Raw genomic sequence first — 15,420 nt, 5'->3', positions numbered from 1 at the left:
GGACCTGAGACCACATGCAGATCATTGACAGGGCAGAAACCAAACACGCATGCAGTCTGTATACTTTTCACCATGGTCCCTGATTCAGTGACTGTTCCCCAATACTGCCATTCTCCAGCATCAATGGGGGATCATCCTAATTTGAAGCCCAGAAACTTCAACTGGTCAAACCCTAACTTTGGAACCATCAGTCCCATCCCATACTCTTCCCATCCATGAAATCTCCCCCATCCAAACCACCCAATGCACCCCAGGCACACCTGCCCCTCCACTTCGGCTCAGGCTGTCTCTCTTATTGGAACACTGTCCCTTCCTCTCCATTCACTTCACCCACACTTTGGCTCTGCAGCAGATGCCCTGGGGGCTTCCTCCATGAAGGCCTCCAGTCACAGTGCTCTTACTGGCACAAACAAAGCCTGGCTGCTCTCTGGGACATTCCTCCTCCCCACATTGTAGCACAAGGTCCTGGAGACCAGTGAGAAGGCCCAAATGCTCTGTGTCTTCTTAGCCCCATGTCTTGGAGGAACAGATTCCCATCAACATGTTTGCTGCCAGGACTGCAGAAAGACATGGGAGGCCTCTAACTCGGCCCAGACCATCCCTGCCTTCTTCACCTGTGCCCATCTGAAATTACTTGGGTCCCACAAAATGACAAGATACATAAAGCTAAAGTCTTGAGTTAACTTCCCCTATACTTGAAACCAGGGAACTTGGAAAGTACATCACAGGTAGGTTAGCATCTTTGGAATTAAATTGCATTTGAGACCTTCCAGAAGGACTCTCTTCATCTTTATCTCGCCTGTCCTTAAAATGTCTCAGTCACAACACTCTCCTGTGGCTTTGAAGGTGTCTAAGCAGGGAAGCAGAGCAAAGGGAAAGCCTTGCTCTGTCCTGTGGTGGGGGCTGGAGGCCCGGGAGGATGTGCAAAGGACAGAGGCAGGGCTGGGCAGGAAGGAGTATTCTGGGCATATGTTGGAGGGAAGGCCAGAGCCCCAGCAGACATTTCTGGTCCCCTCTGAACGTCAACCACTGGCTCTCATGCTCCCTCCTTCCAGTGTGTTTGGCACTTGCTTAAAGTAAGCAGCGACCATATGTGAAAGTGCCCCACATTTTCCTGGAAAGCCCCAATTTCATGGCACATTATTGTATTTGTCAAGCAAGTTGGATGAATCTTTAAGTAAATGTGATATAATTTGTATTTATATAAGACTGTGTGTGTAAACACACTAATGAGTCTGACAAACATAGTAATTGGTGTCTGACTTTTGCTCTCAAAAATAGGGATACCATAATAACAATTACTTCTTAAAGATGGATTTTTTTTTTTTTTTGCAGGCATTAGTCATCTTACTGATTCAAATTTGCCCCACTCTCTCCCATATTCCAAACTACCCACAAAACATACTAGGTAAAAATTTTGTAAATAGTGTTTGTCAGATGGAATAGCATTAAGGATGGATATTTTAAGCACATAATGTATGAGGCATAATAACTGAGTCTAAATTTCTCCTACTAAATATACAAACACTTTATAAACTTTAAGTATTATAAACTTCATAAACTATAAAGCCTCAAACGCAAATCTATCTGGGGCTTGTTCTGGAACTGAGGACTAGAACCATCCTGAAAGCCGGGGAGGGAAAGGCCTGTCAGGCCGGGGCTGTGGAGCTGTACTGTGCCCAGGCACGTGTGTGGCGGACCCCCACCTGCAGGAAGTGCTGTGGCTGCTGCTGGGCCTGTGCGGGCTGCAGGGGCGACTGCCTGGAGGCGGGGAAGCTGGGCTGGGGCACCGCCTGTCCCATCAGCAGGACGGGGGGCGAGGCGCTGTTGCTGGTGGTGTGCATGTCTGCATTTGGAAACACGGCCTGGCTCTGTGGATACCTGTTTGGTCACATGTGGGAAGGAGAAAACAGACTTTTAAGAAAGAGGTGTTGATGTGACACCAACAGCACAGGCAACAAAAGGACACACAGATAGACTGGGCTTTGTAAAAATCAAAAACTTTGGTGCATCAAATGACACTATTCCTGGATTGAGAAGACCATGTATGAAAAAGTATTGGTGAGTCATATATCTAACAAGGGATTGCTATCCAGAATATTTTTTTAAAAATTCCTACAACTCAACAACAACAACAAAAACAACAAAACAGCCCGACTGCAAAAATGGGCAAAGGGTTTGAACAGACATTTCTCTCAAAAAAAAGACACAAATGGCTAATAAGCACAAAAAAAGATGCTTAACATCCTTAGACAATAGAGAAATACAAATCAAAATCAAAATGAGATACCGCTTCATAGCCATTATAATGGCTATTATGAAAAAACAAAAAACAAAAAATCAAAATAGCATTGATGACGATGTGGAGAAATTGGAACTTGTGCACTAATAGGAGTGGAAAATGGGGGACACCTGGGTGGCTCAGTCAGTTAAGTGTCTGACTGTTGATTACATCTCAGGTCATGATCTCAGGTTGTGAGATCAAGCCCTGAGTCGGGCTCCACGCTGAGTGTGGAGCCTGCTTAAGATTCTCTTGCTCTCTCCCCAAGTCCCTCCCCCCTCACATTCTTTCTCTAAAAAATAAGTAAATAAATAAAAATTAAAAATAGAAATGTAAAATGCTATTATGGAAAACAGAATGGCAGTTCCTCAACAAATTAAGTCTAGAATCATCATATGATCTGGCCATTCCACTTTTGGGTATATACCCCAGTGAAGATGAAAGCAGGGACTCAAGCAGACATTTGTAAATCTTTGTTTGTAGCAACATTATTTGCAATAACCAAAAAGTAGAAGCAGCCCAAGTATCAATTGACGGGTGAACAGATAAGCAAAATATGGCATGTACATATAATGTAATATTATCCAGTCTTAAAAAGGAAGTAAATACTGATTCGTGCTAGAGCATGTATGAACCTTAAAGACATCATACTGAGTGAAGTAAGCCAGTCACAAAAGGAAAGTCTTGTGTGACTCCCCTTAGATGAGATTCCTAGAGGAGTCAGGTTCATAAAAGAAAGCAGATTATGGGACTGGAGAGTAGAGGGAACGGGGAGTTAGTGTGTAATGTGGGTTAGAGTTTCAGTTTGGGAAGATCAAGAAGTTCTGGAGACGGGCAGTGGTGATGGTGGATGTCACTAAAAGGTATGTTTAAAGAGACTTACAATAGTCACATTTTTGTTGCATATATATTCTAAAAAAAAATTACAAAAGAAAAAAGGTGTTGATGATCATGGGCCATGAACAAGAGGCAGAGGAAGGCTAGTTAGGAAAGCTCCAGAGGAGCAGAGAATAGGAACAGGTGTTTAAAGACTCCACAGAGAAGTCCGTTTTGCATTACATTTTTGGAAATGTCATGTCTCTGTCATTTGTAACAAGATGGGGCATTGGGTCATGTCTAGAAGAGACGGTAGAGGAGACAGGGAAGGTAGAAATTGGGTTGACCAAACACTGGAGAGTTCCAGAGGAAAGAATTCCCATTTTTCCCTTGTTCACTGCATTTTAAGCATCCCTGGAGAGCGATATAACAAAAGTCTTTATTTTGTCTAACTGAAAGCACCATTGGAGAATTTAAAGATGGCTCCCCGAAGTGCGCATTCCCCATGTGACCCCCCATGGGGTTTTTATTGGGGTAAAATGAAATGCTGTAGGTACAGACCCCCGCCCTCAGAACTGTTCAGTAACCATGCACTGCTACTGTTCTTGCTGCTGAAGGAGGAGGCAGGAGGAAGGGCTTCCCAGCGGGAAGCATGCATCCCAGGGAATGGGATGGGGGAACTAGCTAGAACTGTCCCAGCGAACTGCTGACAGACACTCAACCAGTGTTTAGACAGGAAAGATGCCTGTGACATTGTTGTACTTCTGCCTCATGTCAAAGAGCTAGGAACTACTTCCCAGTCGCTTTTCGTGTATTCAGTCCTCCATCTCCAGTACCCTTTGTCCTGAGTAATTAATGCAACAGGGGAGCCAAGCCGCTCCTGGACATTGGGGCTGCCAGTGGGGAGGAGTCTGGGGAAGGGAGAAGGTTGCTTGTCTGGGAGGAAAGGAGGACCCACACTGGCAGGGTATCATGGTCCCGTGGCTTGGCACTAGGGCTCCAAGTACACCTGTGGAATCTGCCAGCGTCTGTGCATCAGAGGAAGCCATAGGAGGGCCCTGGGGAGGGGGATCAGGCTACATGTACCTGGGTTATTACGAGGGGGACAGACCTGAAAAGATTCCTAAAGATGATGACAGAGAATATAATTGTTTCCTTTAGGTCCTATTCTAAGCATGGGATGCTGGCACACAGTTTTACCTTTTTTAGTGGGAAATGGAAGAAAAGCTAAGGGGGTGCCCCTGCAAAGGGGGTAGGCACACGTTGACCTTGCCTTTGGTGCGACACGCACGAGGAGCGCTGCTGGTCCAGGCCGATGAGAACCCTGCCAGCCCGAGAGCGCTCAGCGCAGCTCTCTGCCTCCTCCCTCCACCCGGGGCCACCTACTTGACTTGCCGTCCAGTCCTGCTGACCTCTGAGGGCTGCCTCGCATCGCAGGACCCAGGCATCATGGGCTGGATGGGCTGGCTCAGCAATAGCCTTGGAGCAGAGGGGGGAGATAAATGGGAAACTTGAATCAGCACCCCCACTGTGGACCCGCTGGCTGAGGGCAGCACCTTTCCAGCCTGGCTGGGCCCCTTCTGGCTGCCCATGATCCCCACGGTGCCCGCTCTGCTCTCAGAGGGCGATGAGTGCAGCCATCCGAGCCCCCGGGCCTCTCTAGCCACTCTGTTAGCCAGAATCACCTGAACTCTGCCTCCATCCACAGCAGCAGGGAGGCTGACAGGGTCACTGGAAAGCCTGCACCTCAGCTGTCTTTCAAACAAGGCCAGTCTCTGTACCTGAGCTGCCGGTCATGGCTGAAGTCTGGGCTGGGCTGGCACTGGCTGCCATCCTGGGAGGCAGAAGCGAGTGTGGTTAGGCTCAGAGCTGGCGGGAGCACCGCCGCGGCACTGCTGAACTGGGACGTCAAGCTGTTCACCGAGTGACCGCTTCCTTGCATCATCTGCGAGCTTCGCATTGGCCTTGGACCCTGGAGCCATCATGTTAATCAGAAAGGTAAAATTCAGACTCAGCTCTGGAGTTATTGCTCCAGGAACCCTCCTTCCCAGAACCCCTCTCTTCTATCCACCTTGGCCCTTCTTCTAACTTAGGACCCATGAGTTTGGTTTTTTTTGTTTTTTTAACTATTTTGACCTTGTGACTGTCCCTGTTGGCTTCTAAGCACCTCAAGGGTTCCTTGATTCCCTTGGACCTAGCACAGTGTCAGGCTCTCTGCAGGCCAGGAAAATGTGCATGAACCGAACTACCTTCTGATTCATCAATTCCACTCTAGCAAGGACCTCCTTGCTGTTTCCCTCCAACTCATCAAGATCACTCCTGCCTCATGGCTTTTGCACTGGCTGATCGCTCCACGTGGAATGCTCTTCTCCTTAATACCAGTATGGCTCATTCTCTCATCCTTTCAGGTCTTTGCTCAAATAAATCTTCTCTTAGAGAAGGCCACCTAGTTAAAACTCCAGTCCACCATTCCACCTTCACCAGTGGTCCCACATCAAGACTTGACAGGTTGGGATCTTTACTTGTTTGTCTCTCCCCTGACTTGGATCAGAGGGGCTTTTTTTCTTTTTCCTTTTGTTTACTGCTTGTCCCTCAGGTCTTAGAACTTAGTGCCTACTACATGGTGAGTACTTGACAAATACTTGTTGAGTGAAATCATAAATGAATGAGGGATTGGGCTTGGATTTGCTTGTGCTCTTTAGGTTTTGCCCTGTTTGACTGACTGTCCATTCATGTGATGGCACCACAGTGTTTTAACCCTCTGACTTTCCATGAAATCTTTCAATGTTAGTGTAGGTCCTTCCTCAGTTTTGTGGGTTTTTTTTTTTCTTTTCTAGATTCTTCTCGGCTATTCTCATTTTCTCTTGACCTTTAGAATCCAAAGGCTGGATTTTAAAGGAAAGCCCTTAAGTCTGGGTGAAGATGGGCCAAACTCTTAAATGTGTACTTTCCCACTTTTAATTGTACATGATCTGTTTACATTCCCTGAGGAGTCAAGGCCAGTCTTATTCACATCTGTTCCCCTGGGGGATGGTGAATGAGAGGGGCTCAGAGCAGATGTTTGCTGGACCCATGGTGATGGATGACAATATGAGGCTTGAGGAGAGGCTGTATCTTGCCTTCCGATCTTTGATCTTCCAGAAGCAGGGGCTTAGGACTTCTTAATTGTATTCAATTCAAGTGCCATTGATTGACGGGTGACTGTCAGCTTGCAAGGTCACTGGTGGCTTGTAGTAGGCAGTAATGGCTGTGAGGGAAGGGCCTGGTGGGGAATCTGAGGTACAGGGAAGGGCATGCTGGCCCCGGGGGAAGGGACAACAAATGGAAGTGGATAACCTGTGTTCTCACACTGAACGTGGCTAAAACCAAGAGCAGATGATGAGGACACAGGACACACACGCGGGGCTATATGGCTGTCAGTGTGTCTGGGTGCCTAGATCTCCCTCTCACCCCGTAAGGATCAAAGCTAAAGTTTCAGCTGCAGGATACCTTTGAGGTATTTTAATATATTAATAAAACACAGGAGGAAACTAGTACAACTTGGGGCTTCAGAGTGTCTTAGAATAAGGAAAGGAAATCCCTGCATCACCATCATCTAGCCCTGGTCACAGAATAGGAATGGCTTGATAGGTTTCCAGGTAACAACTCTTGCATGCCCTGGTCTGCTTTGGGGGCCAGAATTGAGCACACTTACTTGGGTCGATATCACACTGGATTCTCTGAGCAGGTGCTGGTTTGCCACCTGGGCAGAAGCGATCTGCCCGGGAAGTTGAGGGCTGGTCACAAGCTGGGGCTGGGAGCTTGGGGCCGACCTCTGCTGGACTTGCTGCTGAGCCTCAGGCCTTGGGGCACTGCTGAAGCTCAGGGATACAGCTGGCTGTTGTAGAAACATCTGCAAGCAGAAAGGGAGGGCCTTTAAGGTTGGGATCACAGGGGCCTTCACCTTCGGAGCTTTGCCTTCACAAACCAAGGTACTGTCTGCACCTTCTTCGTATTTCCCGTCCACGGCAAGAGGTCAGCTTTCTTGATCTCTCTGACCTGCTGGAGAAGAATTCATTCACTCCACACGGGGGCATCGGGGGGGCTATGATGCCGCGGGCACAGCACGATGGCCCTGGAGATGGAGCAGGGGGTTGGAAGGACACTGACCCTTTGAGAAGCTTATGGTCTAGCGATGGGGGTCTAACAGGATGAAAGATGCTTAGATCCAGATGGCTTATAAATGACTTGATGTACTTGTACAGAGTCTGGACTGGCCTTTTGGTTCCTTAGGAGGAGAGAGAAATACCTCAAGAATGGAACAGTTGGTGGGAGAGGGTGGACTAACCTGTGCCACGGGCTGCACCATCCTGGAAGCAGGACCAGGCCACAGACCAGGGTGTATACCCACCCTGTGGTTGGTACCTTCAGCCCAGTGCTCCCAGCTAAGATGGTGGATCTGCTCCCATTAACAAGTAACTGCATTTCCAGGAAGGCCAATATGATAAGTTAGCCTGGCCATCTTAATTTGAAAGGGTTAAGGGAATTTGATCAAGTTTGTAGAATGTTTGGGTGTTTGTGAGAACCTCGATCTTCCTCATTTGTAAGTCTGATGTACTTGATTTAAAAGAACTGAGTGCTTTGAAAGATTTCACTTCTAAAGTCTGCATGCTTTAGAAGGCCTTATTAGGCCCAGGAAAGTTTGAAGGCTTTAGATAGACTAAACTTGTAGATTAATGGCTTTTGTGGATATGTTGATTATTTACAGTTTGTTCAATCTATAAACTCACTGAACACAAATAAAAACAAGTAAAAGCACTGTTATTTTTAGATCAAATTAGTAGATTTGTAAATCAAATGTAATCTGTAAATTGATTCTAAAAGTCTAAGAAGAGCAACTTTAATACTTTCAGTCATAATTTAAACCTGAAACCTGTAGCCAGCTCTTAAGGAGCTGGCTGAAAACTGACATTATCTAACATATTGGATTCTTGACAAGCAATACCCACCCTCCCTTTAGGCCTGGGGCTTAGAGTTCAGAAGGGAGGCCCTCTTCTTTCCAGCCTCTGGGGTTTTAATCCCAGCCCAGGGATCCCAGACACCCAGGGTGGGTGGTTGGCTGAACTGGACCAAGTCCCATCTCCCTACTGTCCAGCCACATTCCCCCCCCGGCCCCCCCAGAGCGGTTTTGAATGAGAGCTCTTTGTCACTTTAGACGTTAAGAAGAATTTTCTGGGTATCCATCATCTTAGATTCCGTTTGGGGATTAATACTTTTGTGTTCCCAGCTCCCTATTATAATATGGCTTAGCTATAGCACATATGGTGACCTACACTTCATCACTTCGGCAAAAACCCAATACTCAAACTACATAACATACATTTTTCTGGTAGGGAACAATTTACCTTCTGATCAGATTTCGAGTCAATGCAAACTTTATGACAGGCAATATAATGTGGTTTCAATCATATATGTTAGTTCAGATTCCAGCCCCCATCGTCTACTATGGTATGACTGGGGCACTATTCATGACTTTTCAAAGCTTTAGTTTCCTCGTTCATAAAACAGTGACATCAAGAGCACATAGCCCATAAAGGATTAAGTAAGATTTATACTGAGACATAGTCAGGGCTCAATCAATGTTAGATAGCAACAATAATATTTAAAATGAAAAAAAGAGAGATGTCTGGGTGCTCCCTCCATTAGGCATCTGCCTTCAGCTCAGGTCATGATCCCAGGGTCCTGGGATCGAGTCCTGCATCGGGTTCCTTGCTCAGTGGGGAGCCTGCTTCTCCCTCTGTCTGCTGCTCCCACTCCTCGTGCTCTCTCTCTGACAAGTAAATAAATAAAAAATCCTTAAAAAATGAAAAAAAAAAGGAGATCTTTGTTCTCTTGCCTCTTTGGGCATATAAAAACTATCTAAGAAGTGAATGAATGGAATGCATAAATGAATGAATAAACAAATAAGTGAGGCTTTTGCTCAGAGAAGGGCAAACTGTTTCTGCTTATGTCATGTCAGAGACTGCTGGGTCTGCTGCTCTGTCTCGTTGATGTGTGTCTTCTGAGGGTAGAAGGCACCCTCTACTTGTCCTGTGTATCTCTGTATTCCCACAGTGCCTAGCCAAGTGCTGGATACATAATGGGCGTCTGCCGGATGGAGGGATGGATGAAGGGATGGAAGGAAGAATGGGTGGCTGGAAGGATGGATGGAAAGATGGAAAGATGAATGGATGGATGCACGGGTGAATAGATGGAAGGAAGGAGTGATGAGTGAATAGATGGATGGATGGATGGATGGATGGATGAAAGGATGGGAAGATGGATGATTGAAAGAACTAATCAAGGAACAGGTTTGCCTTTGCAGCAAGTGCCCGTCCGGGCATTTCTTCAAGTAGCCAGCAGAGGGCGCGCATACTCTCAAAAAGAGAGCAAGAGGCATCATTCGGACTGCCGGGAATGACACAGCCTTTCAACAGAACAGCTCTCCCCAAGTAGTACCCTTCGTGACTCCATCTAGGTACAAACACCAACACTTTGGAGGACCTCTCCCTGATAACCCAATCTTTTCTTCTTTTTTTTATAATCATACTCAGCAAGCATCACATGCACGCATGGGCTCTATGAAAGCTCCAGGGCACCAAAGTCAGGTGGGAAAGTACACTGACCTTTGAGTAAAGGATTTTGGGGGAAACAATACTGGTTTGCTGCGGTGCACATCCATGCCTCTCTGTTTTATCCACAATAAAGTAGAATATTATGGCTTAGGAAGATGATGTCTTAAACAGCACCGGGGTCAACTTTATAGAAAGTATGAGAAAAATAGCTCCCTAATTCAAATAGAAAAAGTTATCAGAGAAGAAAAAAAGCTTCCAATTTTTAAGAATAAACCAATCGTATGCTTAAATGTGGTTTCTCATTATTCTAATCTGCTTACTTTTACCAATACTTAATATCACAGAATATCTTAGAAATACACAAAATAGGGGTATAAGGAAACCTCATGTATCATCATTAGGTTTCAACAATTATCAACATTTTGCCATTCTTTTTTTTTTTTTTTTGCCATTCTTATTTAATTTCTCCTCCCCCCTCCTACCTTTTGGGGGAAGGATAGAGTAATTTTTACTTGCTTATTCTTTATGCTTGAACCACTTTTTTTTTTAAACGAATATCACATCTTGGTTAAACATTTTGGAATGTATTTCTTTAAATCTGTAAGCCTGTAAAACTGTAAGAAGGAAGACTGCTTGAAGAAAAGTTCTCTGGTTGGACTGTCTGTGGATTTCCATGTTCTTTGGAAAATTCCACTGCAAAGATAAGGTCACAAGAATGAAAACAGGGAAGGAACACATTGGAAGTCTTGATTTCCACATCAACCCTTACAAAACTCAAGTGCTCTGTGGGCATATACACTTTGAGGGGTAACAAAATGCATTGGTTAAAAAAAAAAATAGAATTCTTTATAACAAGGAGTGAAAAAGATAACCTTGTGTTGTCTGTTATTTTAGAATTCAGCTTGAATGTGGAAAAGGCAGGAAATAGAAAAGCCCGGGCTTTGAGGAGGATGTTCATACGCCTACCTTGCTTTTAGCACTTTCTGGCTCAATTTTCCCCTTCCTGTTAGTGTAAAAATTCCATTCAAGTAATTGGAGTCAGGCAAGTTCTGCCAATCAGGCCCTGGATCCGTGAGAAAACATTACGGCTGGGAAGAAGTAAGTAAAAAGGGACTTTGACACCTTGATGACTTCATTTCTTTTCCTGTAAACACGGTGGTCCTCTCCCCTGTCCATTCTGGGGTGCGGCAGAGGAGGCGGGGCAGCTGCCGGGCTGAGGGCGTGGCCGGACGCTCCGCCCCTAGCCCAGTAGGCGGGACTGTGCGTTTGCTGCTGGGCTCGGTTCTTCCAGTGGAGAGCTCTGGGTGGAGGGTGTGTGCAAGGGCACCTAGTGTCCGGAAAGCCGGCCAGCAGCGCCTCTGGGGGTCCCCCCCCCCGCCGCCCCCGGGAGGCACTATGGCGGGCAGCAGACGCCGCCCCATCACGCATTATCTCAGCGTGCACCAGCTGGGCACTGCACCCGCACAGAGCCTGCCCGTCGCCCTGGGGAGGGTCTGAGTGGACTGTGCCCGGGGAAGCTGCAGGTCCCTGGCTCCAGCCATTTTCCCCAGGGACTCTCCTGCTTCCTTCTGCCTCTCCTAAGAGGGGGTTGCAAATGCTTAGAGCTCTCAAGGCAGACTCCCAACGTGAGCTACAATTACATTCACAGTTAGAGCCTGGGTCAAAAGAATGCACTTGGGAAGAAAAATAGCCTTGGACTTATCCAGGTGAAACTTGGTAAAAATCATTTATCCTTGAAAGAGATCTAGTATATACAGGTTTCCTTCAAAACACAATCTCTCAAAAGGATTCAAGGAGGGGACCTCTGGGGCACGGTGTCACGGTTAAAAGCTGCTGTTGTCAGAACATGCAGAACATGTCAGAACAATGGGCATGCACAAACGGGGTGGCCTGGACCTCCTGTCCTCAGCTCCCTCTGCTGCCCCCGCCTCGGTGCAGGGTGCAGATCCCATCATTTCCCATATCTCCCTCCATTAGCGCTTTGGATGAGAGAGAACAGCATGATCATGTCCACGTTCCCCACCAGCAACCCCCACAGTTACACAGGTGCTGGGGGTTTATAACCCCACGGGGGAGGCCAGCATCAGTACAGGGTGATCAACTACCACTTATGAATGAAAACGCAAGGGATGTATAGACATTATGTGCCCAACAGAGCAAGGGGTAAATGGGGTGGAGTCATGTGAGATTGGAGTTTGGCCTGGAGTTGGGGATGGAGGAGGTGGGATTCGTTCCTTGTCCTTGGTGTTGGGGGTTTAATATGCTTAGTAAGCGGGACTCATCAGGGCAGTGCAGACGGACTTTGGCAGGAGTCCTGCCCACTGTGAAAGGATAGGTACGTATGTCGCAGGGCAGCAGGGAGGACAGAGGCCATGGCAGACACTGGCTCAGGAAGGGGCATCACCTGGATGTTGGAGTCCTGCACCAGGCAGAGCTGCTCCTGGATCTTGTGGAGCTCTTCCTGCTGCCACCGGATGTTGGCTTGCAGGATCCGTGTCCGCTGCTCCAGCTGGTCTTTGATGGTCTGGAACATGCTGAACTGCGCTGAGAACTTGAAGGTGGAGTCAAAACACACAACCAGATGAAAGAGTGATTTCAGCCCTGCGCACAGATGTTGCTGTTCTGAGCAGCCCCGCCCACTTTCGTTTCCGGTCCCTTACCCGCCCCTTCTGGTGTCCCTACTGAGCCACTCACTGCGGGGGAGCTCAGCAGCACATAGGGGCTTTGGAGGAGGGGTGGGCATTCCAAGGGTCCCCATGTGGGCTATTCCAAGGCCCACCAGAACTTGCAGGTCTGATGTATGGCAGGGCAGTCTGGGAGGGCCACAGAATCTGGACCTTGAATTTGTAAGTAAGCAACGCTCACAAAATGATATTCCAAATTTGGTTAGACAGACAAGTGGTTTTGGAGACAAATGTCAAAAAGCTCACGGGAGAGCAGATGCCAGTTCACAGGCAATCCGGGGTCCTATCATTACCCTAAATCTCTGATCCTGGCAAGCAGGGCTCTTCTGTAACAATTCACAAATGAACTTGACTCCAACACTTGGGGGGATGGTGTGTGTGCTCCGCAGGCAGGTAAGTCTGCTTTTATAACCACGGAGGCCTTATTACCCTCCGTCCCACCCTTCCCTTCCCCCAGGCTTATTTGCTCCTAGGAACCTCTTAGAAACCTGTGCACAGGGACGCCTGGGTGGCTCAGTTGGTTAAGCGGCTGCCTTTGGCTCAGGTCATGATCCCAGCGTCCTGGGACCGAGTCCCGTATGGGGCTCCTTGCTTGGCAGGGAGCCTGCTTCTCCCTCTGCCTCTGCCTGCCTCTCTGTCTGCCTGTGCTTGCTCTCGCTTCTCTATGACAAATAAATAATCTTTAAAAAAAAAAAAAAAAAAAGAAACCTGCACACAAAAGAACTAAGGAAAAGAGGCAAAGGCATACAATCACCTTTTGTCCTGAGGGTAACACTGGCAGAGGGCGACCTTATTAAAGGAGGAACGCTGATAAGTGCTTTGCACAAGAGTGCCAAACTGTCCCTTCTTTCACTTCTTACCCCTTTCCTGGGACAGAGGTTGGCTTTAGGAAGATCCTACAGGTGATCCCTGCCCCATGCTACCTGTCTACCTTGACATAAGTCATCTCCCTGCAGGAAACACGAGGAGAGTGTGGGATCATGGCCAGTGAGGTCGGGACTCCTGCTCTGGGCTTCCCAGGGGACTCAGTAATTTCAGTTTCTTGTGTTTGCTTGCCTGGGGCTTCTCTGCTCACCCCTGCCTTCCTCCCTCCTTCTCTCCCAATCTTCTTCTCCTCCCTGCCTTCTTCTTTTTTTTTTTTTCTAACTTCCATTCCCTTGATCTCTGTCCCAGCAATCTCCCTGGTCCATTTCTTGCCTTTGTCTTTTGTAAACAACTCCAGAGACACTTCCTCTGCCCTTTTGAAAGACTCCGCATATACACACCCCCCCCCCAGCCATTGATTAACTAACTGCTTCTTGGCTTTTCTGTAATCGCTCGCCCTTCCCCTGTTAGACCCCTCCCCCAGTTAATTGTTTAACCACTCCCTTGCCCTTCTGTAACCACTTGGCTTTTAGGGGGTGATACTGGTCTCCTGTTTCAACAGGATACTTTATGTGCATAGTCATGTAGGCAAGGGGGGTCGCCTAGGTACGTGGGCCTAGTCACGTAGGCAGGATGCTTCTCTGCTGAGTAATAAGGTCCTCCTCCCCCTCCTCACTCCCCCTCCCCACCTTTCTCTTCGCGTGCCGGGGTCCTTCAAAGCCAATCTACAAACACCGAGTATGCCTTACATTTAAACCAGCCAATAAGAACCTTGTAACTATGTTTCTGCTTCTGTACGTATGCTTTCGCTTCCCCAAACCCCATAAAAAGGCCCTGAACAAAGGGCTGGCGCGCGAGTCTTCCTAAGACTTGATCGCCCGCAGGTACCTGTGTCAACTCAATAAACCTCGTGCTGTTTGCATCTGATCAGTGGACTCGGCTTGGTTTTTGGGTCCGGGGGTCTCCTCCTGAGAAGGGGTCCATTCCGGGGTGCTTGGAGCCCCGGGGGGATCTTTCATTTGGGGGCTCGTCCGGGATACGAGACCCCCCACCCAAGGACCACCGACCCACTGTCAGGAGGTAAGCTGGCCAGCACTCTATTCGTTGTGTCTGTTCGTTGCGTCTGTGGCTGCGTCTGAACCTGTTACTTGTGAATTTGCGCATGCGTTTGGTTTGGGGTTCGATCGGATCCATTTGTATTTGGCGAGGGCCAGAAGGAGCTGACGGGCTCGGACTTCTCCCTCGCAGCCCTGGAAGACGTTCCAGAGGCGTTTGTAGTCCCGCCGGACGGGACATTTGAGTATTTGCGCATGCGTTTGGTTTGGGGTTCGATCGGATCCATTTGTATTTGGCGGGGGCCAGAAGGAGCTGACGGGCTCGGACTTCTCCCTCGCAGCCCTGGAAGACGTTCCAGAGGCGTTTGTAGTCCTCCCGGGCGGGACATTTGAGTCCTTCGGGACATTTGGGCCCCGGTGCAGCGGGGCATTTGGAGCTCAGCCTGTATCAGAGAGATACGTGGCCTTGGTTGGAGAGGGGGAATCCGGACCCCCAGGATCTCCGCTTGAGTTTTTGCTTTCGGTTTTGTACCGAAATCGCGCAGCGTCCTTCTTGTTAACTGTTTTGTGTGTCTTACTTATTGTCCTTGGTGTTTTCTTTGACTCTAAAATGGGGCAAACACTTACCACCCCCTTAAGTCTCACTTTAGGTCACTGGAGAGATTCTGAGTTTCTCCTAATAGATGTGGGGGTTTCTCCCTCACTCACTTCCCATGTTAATGGCTATAACTGGAACCAACGGGTTGGTCTAACTCGAGACAGAGACCATAAGGAATATTCCCAAGCAGCTGCCGAAACTCTCTTTGTTTCGGGGAAGTTTCCCTGTGTTCTCTGGCCCGACTTGGACTGCTTAACCCCTCCCCCCTTGCTGGTGGAAAAGCATGGCATCTGCTCCTCTATTGGGGCAAAGAAATGACTAAACTGATGGTTAATTGTCTGTCTCAAAGTTCTAATGGGTAATTGCTGAAGTAGCTTTCAAAGTCTTTGGTAACCTGAAAATTTTAAAGTTTTGCTTGGATGACAAACGGAATTGAATTGTGGACATCTATATCTTAACCAAACAGGATAAAAGGCTAAGTCGTTAATTACTGGATGTAGAAAAGTATTTAAATCTGCTGGTAAACTTG

At 47.7% G+C, this 15,420-nt stretch overlaps 1 protein-coding gene across 1 annotated transcript in view; it reads right to left on the bottom strand.

Moving 5' to 3' along the window:
- NPAS2 (neuronal PAS domain protein 2) overlaps nt 1–15,420 on the bottom strand; it is a 165,398-nt gene that overhangs the window by 1,566 nt on the left and 148,412 nt on the right. Inside the window, exons 18-22 of the mRNA XM_044262218.1 lie at nt 12,095–12,241; nt 6,792–6,989; nt 4,879–5,069; nt 4,484–4,576; nt 1,707–1,881 (exon numbers count right to left, since the gene is read on the bottom strand). Of these exons, the coding sequence (XP_044118153.1) occupies nt 1,707–1,881; nt 4,484–4,576; nt 4,879–5,069; nt 6,792–6,989; nt 12,095–12,241 (804 nt within the window). The remainder of the gene's footprint in view (nt 1–1,706; nt 1,882–4,483; nt 4,577–4,878; nt 5,070–6,791; nt 6,990–12,094; nt 12,242–15,420) is intronic.

This window comes from Neovison vison, chromosome 8 (assembly GCF_020171115.1).
Source record: "Neovison vison isolate M4711 chromosome 8, ASM_NN_V1, whole genome shotgun sequence".
NCBI lineage: Eukaryota > Metazoa > Chordata > Mammalia > Carnivora > Mustelidae > Neogale > Neogale vison.
The sequence above is the reverse complement of the archived record's forward strand: the minus strand, read 5'-3'. Positions and strand labels throughout refer to the sequence as shown.